We start from the raw sequence: 9,460 nt of genomic DNA, 5'->3' as shown, positions 1-9,460 counted from the left end.
GAGAGAGAGAGAGAGCTCGGGGTTACTTCGTCGGAATACCAAATACCTATTTTGCCTCGCCTGACTACCCTCGAATCGGACCACTACTTGTGCGGGACTTCCTAAACTTCTCAGAAAAGTGGAATTTTCTCGAAAAAGCATCATTCTTGATTTTATCTCCTCTATGTAACTGATCGCGCCAACAATTCTCCCATTTTGTAGCACTTGTCGGATATTTGTTGTAAAATCAGTAGAGAAATATTACGGTCTTTTTCTTCGTTTTTATGATCTTTATTGATGGCATAGTTAACGAGGAGAGAATAATAAAACGTACACAATTAGTAATAAATAGGCACTGGCATGACTATCGAAATAGAAATTATTGGATCGTGAACGCTAGATCGAATGTATTCAGCACACAGACATGTATGATGACGTATAGGTGACCGCTGCAGTATATATCCCAGAGGTGGATGAAGGAAGGTGAGGATGCATCTTGCGTGAGTTAGGGTTGACCGAGCTGAATAATGCATTGAGTTGCCTCCGCCATAGCGTGTATATTCTCGACATCGTTGCACGCGTTATGTGGTGTACAGCCGCTATATATGCAGTTTTGTCTTTGTTGTTTAGTAATTTGGTATATGCGCTTGTTGTCACGTAGACCTACATTTGCCGTCCAATTTGCGGGATAGATGCAGCATTATTATTACGTGATAACGTGCTTTCATGTATTTTTTTTCTATTTATTTGTAAATTTTAGTCTGTGTGTAGAAACGTGTATTTTTATTTTCGGTTCGTACTGTCTCGACGCATTACGAAATAATTATGTCACAGAGATACAAACTTACCGTATGAATATTTACAAGAATTATTGTCGTACTCACCTGCAACAAAAGAAAGATGAATTTTATTAATATGTGTCAAAGATAAAATCGTAAATTTAGTTGTAATGAAACTATTTATCTAACTTAATTTGTATTTGCGGAAATCTAATTAATTGCATACACGGAGAGAACGATTTTGCTGAAATATAATACTTTTTTCGATAATATTCTTCTCTAAAATAATTTGTTTCAATGATAGTTTTTGGAAATTAAAAAATTAATACAACAGGATTTATTGTGTTTTGCATTTCTATAAAGGACAAAACTTCAAGCATTTTATCTCGCATCGCATTTTACAAAACAATAAGGACTAGTTCAACAGGTCCGGAAAGAAGCAGCTTGTACATAAACATTTGCATGTAAAACTTGTTTTCGCTTAGAACATCTTGTCTTCTTATTCATGAAAATTGTATCAGGATACACGGTATCAGCCACTTTCGTTTTCATTCTTGACAGGTAGCATTTGAAAGACAATTTTGTCGTTCGCAAAAATGCTGTGCACGTTGCCTTTATATCCCGAAAATACGATTTCGAAAAGAATAAATCGGAGTATAAAACAAAGAGTATTGTGAAGTTACGATGAAAGCTAAGAGAAACTAATATATTCCAGGCTTTTCGGGTCATAATAGTACGCATAAGATTATTTCATCAGGTGTTATCGTGTATTACTATCATAAAGCAGTTTTTACTGCTATGCACTGTGAAAAAAACTATATTTTCATCAGTAAACACGGCGATCGTTTGAAAAAGTTATGCGGCTGCCGGAAAGTGGCTGTAGGATAATCATATTTTTTTTATATCTTCGCATCAAGAAAACAGCGAACTTCTAAACAATACAGCCGCTATTTCGCCTGTAGTATCTTATCTGATCGTGTAACGGGAGTACAAATAAACTGCAAAATTTATATATTATTTTCTAGGGAGAACTATTTCATAAAATTTATGAGGTATATTTTAGGGCTGTATAGAAAAATTTTAACAGAATTAAATTTATAAAGTAATTCATTTTAAATATGACATATACAGATAAACATTTTTTAAATAAATTTGATAAATGAGTGATGAATATTGATGAATTGTGAGTTTACTTACATATTATGTTTAATAAATTTAAACTTAAAAAACTTATGTAGAAATCATTTTTTTAACACAGCTATATGTATTATGAAATGAAGACTCGGAACTAAAGCAACAAATGTAATAATATCGGTTTGTAGTTAGTCGACAAATTTTGGCCAAGTGGTTCACGTTGTTTGCGGATATCTAACTGGTTCACGGTTTCGTGGAATATGCGCTATCCGTCTAACTACTCGCATTACTTCGCGCTCAAGATTTCCGTTAGAAATGCGTCCGGTTGAGATTAGAACCATTGCAGTTCAATTACATTCAGTAGGAGCTTATCTCGACGAGTGGATTTCATCTCGTAAGCAACTTGGAGAGAGAAAGTTCTGCAGATATGGCGACGATGCATTTTCGTGCGCGAAAATTTCTCAAATTCTAAGATTTCTTCCGAGCGTAATCTTTCAACACCACATTAAACGAATTATATCTGTAATCTTCTTCCTTTTTATAAAAAGTAGAAATTTGATACGCATTCGATTACTAGACGATTGGAGGTAAAATTTCATTATTTGGTTCACACACATCCGAGATTTTTCCTTTCAGAATAAATATAATTTTGCGGTACTAGAGAAGACGACGGAAGGGATTGACGGAAGGGACGTCTCGGATTAAAGGTAAGAAAGATGAGAATTCAGTTTAAGCTTCTCAAGTTCAATTATTATCTAACAAGAGGAATATAAGCTGCTTGGCGAGTAGAGATCGATAAACTAATTTATGATAATAAAATTATATAAATTAAGTACAACTTAAAAAATTATATAAATTAAATACAACGAATTTGATTATTTAGAAATATATAAAAATATGTAGAAATGCATAACGTATTATATGCGACTAAGTTAAGATTCGAAAAATATAAGTTTATTATTATTGTTTAAATAGTAATTCAGCAAATTGTGTTCCCGATTTATGTTAGCGTTACGAAAAATATATATTTTATTAAAGCTGAAACTTTTGACAGTCGCAAAATAGAATGTCGAGAGGGAAAATATTCAGCAAGAAATATAGAACGGGGTGGAAATTTTAGCTTTTGTGGAGACGATGTCAATGTCCTTGCATCCCTATGTGAGACCATCCCCTCTTTACGAGTCAAACCGGGCGAGTAATTATTAGCATGGATGCTAACGAGGCGCTCGTGTTTTGGCGACCGCCGGACCAACCACCCTCACTTCATCCATGAACAAACCTCGTAGATAGGAGGGAAGGGAAAAGCAGTATAATATAACGGCGGGAAAATAAATTTCACCGACTGTAAATAATCGTCGTAAATTGGGCTACCGCGGACAATAGACACTCGTTGTAGAAAGCGTCTTTTCTGGGCTGGCTTTACCAAAAGGAGCTATTGCCTCGCTGACGGATTTCGAGTCAATGGGGGGAAGAAAGAGACTCACGGTTATTAAGGAAATCCCATTATTAATTGTCGTAAGCAGCGATAATTGCCACGACGGTATCTCGTTTATATTATACGAGGTTACGCAACGCCCGCGGCTGGGCAGGCGTATTTCGTGTTAATTATCGGTAACGACTGCAATTATTCACTCGAAAACTCGTAAGGATCCCTCTTATCGGTCGTTTTCGCGTGTCGTTTTACCCGACTCGCTCCGATTTCCCGCCAGACGATATAAACTTCCTTATTTTGTGCCAATTTGATATCGCTCTGTGCAAACCACTGACGAAACTTTTATATGATTCTCAAAGCATTCTTTCATGACGAGACAAATTCTCGCTCTAAAGTTAAGACGGGATCTCATCTTGAATGACATTGATAAATAAATGCTTAAATAAACGTAACATTTTTATTATTTTATCATACATAGCATTGGAGGTTTACATATACAAAATTATAATAAATTATTTAGTTTTTTGATAATGTATAGATCATATACGAATTATATACGAAATTATATACGAAATATATAATTGTCGTGATAACAATTTATAATATGAAATTTAAATGCATCAACTGCGTAAATCAATATAAATATCTCACATTATATTCGTATAGTTCGATAACTTTTTTATACACGATACTCGTTATCTTGAATGAAACGGAGTATTGTGATATGCACAACTGTGTGTGCAACATGGTATGATCCTACATCTCTAAATATTTAGCAATTTCGCGAAACAATACTCGCGCACGATCCAAATTTATTCTCTACATGCGTACAATTAAATCTATACGTTCAGACATTTTGTGATACGAACGTTTTTTTTTTGATTCCTATATATTGAAATCATCATTGTGTTTTTGCCATTTGGTTGGCTGCATCTACTTTAATTGCACGAACGATACACAGGAATGCATACATTCGTCCGTATACGTGATTTCACGTGGATATATGAATCCTCCGCTTTGGCACCATGCATGTGTACATAAACTCCAGGGCAGGTCGGGCTCAGCCGTGTATATTTTAGCGTCTGTGAATAATCAGCAATCAGCAGTAGCTGCGGCAATGGCGGCGGTAACAAATTGCACGTGTACACACACAAACTAGACATGCAAATTCGAGAAGCGAGTCTCGACCTTACCCGAATCCTAGCCTACCCGGCCATCCCTTTTGATCTAACGAGTCGTGAAATCGCTACGGGGAATCGAGCTATCGCTTTTCGGACGAATTGAATTATCTATCGCGAGTTTGAAATGCCTGTAGCACCATTTCCTAGATTGGGGACTTGCAGAAATTCAAATTTACCTACGGAAGTGTGTGCCATTGGTGTATAATTATATTTTACTCTCTCTCTCTTGCGTGTGGATCTTAATAATTTAGCAATTTCTTCTATGTAGTATCGTGAAAATTATATAATTTTATGAAACAGTAAACGAAAAATATTACTTTGAATAATATTATTGTGTTATCTTTAATGTCTATATTGTAGTATATTTTTTAATAATCTAAATTGTATAATCAGTTGCATGACTGATAATTGTCGCTTACCTCTGCATGTGATGTTTCCATTCCAAAAAAAAATTCGCTCTTGTCGTTTAGCTATACTAATTGTTGTAAATGTTCATATTTTTATTACTGCAACGTTTATTACATTTTTCTGATAGAAACGAATCAATATAAACGTTGTAAGCAAATGCGCAGCGTGATGCTAATTCGGAAATTCGCTTCGATAAATCGTTACAGCGTATTTTCTGTGGTAGAATCTAGGAGATACACACAGAGCGATACAGAGAACCGACGACATGGTTGGAGGATATAACGAGAAACGTAAACGTTTGCCTCAGCAAGCCATTCTCGAACGACAGTTTAAATGACGGTATCTAAATTGGCGGTACACTTTGCCTAGTCTCGCGTAAAGTTTATCGGCTTCATCGAGATGAAAAGGCCTCTTGATATTAATCGCATAATTTGATATATGTACTCGTTTATTGATTATTAATTATAAGCAGTAAAAATGTATATATACAGAATTTTATAGATATAGTGTATAGAATTATTATTAATGAGAAACGTTAACGAGATATTATAATTGCTGAGAAAACTCAAAGATAACGTTCTCTCTAAAAGTGAATCAGTATATTATTACTGAAGAAACAGTAAATATTCGATGTTTACATTACAGTTATAAGTGTAGTACTGAAATCACTTTTAGAGAGTTGTTCCAATTAGAGACCATAAATAAATATTGAATACAAAAAGATCGAATCACAAGGTATTTCTTTTTCATAGCCGCTATCAGATTGATTGCGCAAATGTATCTATCAGTGCCGTGTAACAACCTCTCGACAGATCAACTAAGAATCATTTCTCATGGTCAGGGGTTCACGGCCCAGGTAGATAATTGACAGACTGCCCGTACTCTGGGCCCGTCGTTGAGAATAATTGGTGATCCTATCGAGAGACGTCTTGTATACGAATCGTGAACAGAGATGAAACGCGTCCTTCCTTCTTAAAGAATAGACTGCGTAGGTGCTGATCAACCTGATATTAATCTGATTGCAAGGGTGTGGTCAGTCGAGCAGCTTTGGGAACAGGTTGACGCATACTGACCTGCTTTATATTCATGCTTTTTACGTAGGCAAGATGATCCGCTTTTCATATCATTTGCATGTTTGATTATACAGGCGTGTCGCTGATTCACAATAGTTTTGTGAGACAAAATTTTTCTTGAATTATAGCTTCGGTTATTATATATTATCAAAGTACAATTTGATTGAATCTTGCGTTTCTGAAATTTCAGTTTAGTTATTGAATATAAATTGAAATTGAGCTTTTTAGTTACATTATCGTATAGATTGCAGTATATTCATTTATTTATGTAGGCACTTCGTTTTAGCACGAAATATATGAAATATAGCAGAAACGTATTTTATGCACGTTTTCGAGACATAAAATAAGGATTTATAGTTAGTAATTTTCATATCGAGAGTGGCGTGTGCATAATTGAATAAAAGTAGGATACGTAATGTTGATTCGAAGAAAGCACGATAGCGCGTAGTTTCACGAACGATTCGGAATTTGGGTTATTGTACGCTCTCTCCTTGGATAATGACTTTCTGCAAGAGAAGTAGGAAGGATATGACTTGTTGTCTCACATGGAGTACATTTCATATCGATATTCGTTCTTATTACACAATAAAAATCGCATTCGATTTTTCCCCTCGGGATTTCCGTCTCTCCGTTATAAGAGATTTCGAGAAAGGATTATTCCGGCAATCGAACGTATCTTGGTGAAGAATGCCGCTTCGGAATTGCTTCTAGATACACTTCGGACTATCTTCCCGATTTCCGCCACTATCCACCGTTAGATAGTCAAGTGCGGCCACAATTCGCACGCGGCGCATTCCTACAGCTAGCCGGATTTTATGGTCTCGCGGAAGTAAAGATGCGGATTCCGGGTGTGTGTGTGTGTGTGTGTGTGTGTGTGTAATATGAACTTTTGATGTACTTCGCTACTCGGCATGGCAATTGCACAACATACAACGGGGCTTACGTCGTTTGATATCGCGTTTGGTGCCTGAAACGCGGTAGTCTCTTGGCGGATAGATCGCATTACTTCGACAGTTAATCTAAATGCCGGATAAAATAAGGGTGGAGAATCTCGAAGATGAAATGAAAGAATCGCATTTAAGGTTCACTGGTTATTTTATATCTTGCCGTGAATTATGGGATATAAATATTGTGATGACTGTCGTACAATACGATATCGAAAATTGTTATCGGAACGCGAAGTATTTCCACGCGAAAGAGTAGATTCGAAATTGTAGTGTATTTAAATTCACGATTCAGCACGGATTTTTAACAGTATATTATTTAGACAATCATAATGATAATCTTTGTTAATGCAATGATTAAGTCTGTTCATATAAAAATTTATTTCTCGTGATTTTTAATATCTTTTGCATAATTTTTGACGCAGTTGAGTAATCTCGAGTGTTACACGGAACGTACGTGATATAATGAAATTTATTATTCTTACATACTATCTAACTTCTACTTAAACTTACGTATTTAAAATATGGAATTGTTTTATCTTACTACATCCTTCAATTAATTCAAGCTTTAACAGTTGCGAAGGTTTCGTGTCGCGCAAATGCAATTGCATGTCCGTGGCGAAGCGCGTGCGCTCGATTGTGTATGCTCCATTATTTCATCGCGGTTGCACGTTCGCGTTAAAACACATGTGTACAAAGTTTTACGATGCAAATCATGCGAAGCATGGCACGAATTCTGTCATACCGTTATGACGGTGATCGCGGTTTTGCGCGAATAACAAATTTCAAAATTGCGTTTTCAATCCTTCCCAAACTCGTTGTCAGTTTAATTGAGAAACATTGTCACGATTTAAGCGGATGAAGTTGTACATTTCAAATGTGCCTTATTCGCTCGTTGAATTTCCACCTTGTAATAAGCATTGAGCACACGACATAAATTGCGACGTTTCTTGATATGGGATGACGTCCAGCTCTTCAAAAGGTACTTTGACCCTTGAAAGTTCTATCGCTCGTGCTCATTCGCTCTTTCGACTGTCGGATCGCTCTCGCGGATCCTGTCAAGTTGATCGCGGTGGCACGATTATCCGAGGGAAAGATTATTTCGCTTATTCTCATAGTGCCGCGGTGCTGCATCTTCCGCTCGTGCTCGGTTTCTTTAAGATCGCTGGCAGGGCTGAAAAGTGACGACGGAAAGGTCGCCCTTTCGCGAGCGCGCCCATCGGACCCTCGCGGCTGTTGCAGGCGCAGCTGTAGACGTTCTCAGGATGCGGAAGACGCGGAAGAGCGGGGCGGATGGGCAGGAGGGGACAATGAAATTGAAATGGCGAAAGCGGATCACAGAATAGGTTGGCTTAACAGGGGGTGGCGGCGAAGCAGGTCGCGCACGACGAGAACGAGGGGGCTAATCCGCACGGCTACAGCACTGTCTGCGAACGCGTTCGCGCGCGCGTCTCTTGCTCTACGAAATTAATTTTAAATCGTAATATCTCCGTCGAGTAATCAATATCAGTTCGTGGAAATTTGCCCGTTACACGGACTCGAGTAATTACCCCTATCCCGTCGGAGGGGGGAAATTTCGCGGCGGTATTAATAGCATCTGTTATTATTAATTGATGAAATGAGTTTTTTGTTCGATAAGCGAATCACGCTATCAGAATTTCTGTATTAACTTAGCTCGTAGTTTCGCGACTATGCGATAGACTGCATTGTATTTTTCGCACGATGTACTATGTATGAAAAAATGTACCGAACCTGTATCTCAGTTTTCGTATGTTTATCCACACGCCACGGTTTGATTGGATTTACTAACACGGGATTAAATATTGTAAATTTGTTTTAATCCCAATTATTCGCGAGTTTAATATAAGGCTTGTGACTCGTATATTAACTGATCCAACGCTGGTAACAGTTTCCCGTAGTATAAATGGTGCTTTAGCTGAAATAGTGAACAATCGTTACAGACGTATTTTCATCTGCGGAAACAAGGAAATAGTTTTAACCATCGTGTTATGCAACAGGGAAAAAAGTGTACGCGAACGATGATAGAAAAAAAGTGGAGTGAGGAGACAGAAAAAAAAGAAAGAAGAGTTTGTCTTGAAACTTTTTCCTCTCTTCGACATCGTTTTCCTTTATCTCGTTCGCCTTTCGTACTTCTATTTCAACCCGTACGGAGAACAGCCGGTTCTCGACATTTTCCTACGAAGAGTTCTCGCGAGGACTTCTTACTTATCGATGTGGAAACACCCGAGAGATGAGAGAGGGTGGAAGAACATAAAGGAAGGAAGGATGGAGAATGGCAGGATGATGAGAAAGGGAAAGGCGGGGTGAAGGGCAGGGAAGGAGAGAGAGAGAGAGAGAGAGAGAGAGAGAGAGAGAGAGAGAGAGAGAGAGAGAGAGAGAGAGAGAGAGAGAGAGAGAGAGAGAGAGAGAGAGAGAGAGACGACGTACGACGACGAACGTAACGAACGACGACGTAGACGAGGTAGTACGGTACGGACGGAGGACGGAGGACGGACGCGGACGTCGCCGT

At 37.8% G+C, this 9,460-nt stretch overlaps 1 protein-coding gene across 1 annotated transcript in view; it reads right to left on the bottom strand.

The window, feature by feature from the left end:
- Window positions 1-807: 807 nt before the first annotated feature.
- The window catches only part of LOC105625738, a 192,817-nt gene continuing 184,164 nt past the window's right edge, over window positions 808-9,460 (bottom strand). Inside the window, exon 3 of the mRNA XM_012207059.1 lies at window positions 808-863. Coding sequence (XP_012062449.1) covers window positions 808-863 — 56 coding nt within the window. The remainder of the gene's footprint in view (window positions 864-9,460) is intronic.

The sequence above is a fragment of the Atta cephalotes genome, assembly GCF_000143395.1.
Source record: "Atta cephalotes unplaced genomic scaffold scaffold00003, whole genome shotgun sequence".
Lineage (NCBI taxonomy): Eukaryota > Metazoa > Arthropoda > Insecta > Hymenoptera > Formicidae > Atta > Atta cephalotes.
Note: the sequence above shows the minus strand (reverse complement) of the source record. Positions and strands in the feature narration are given on the sequence as shown.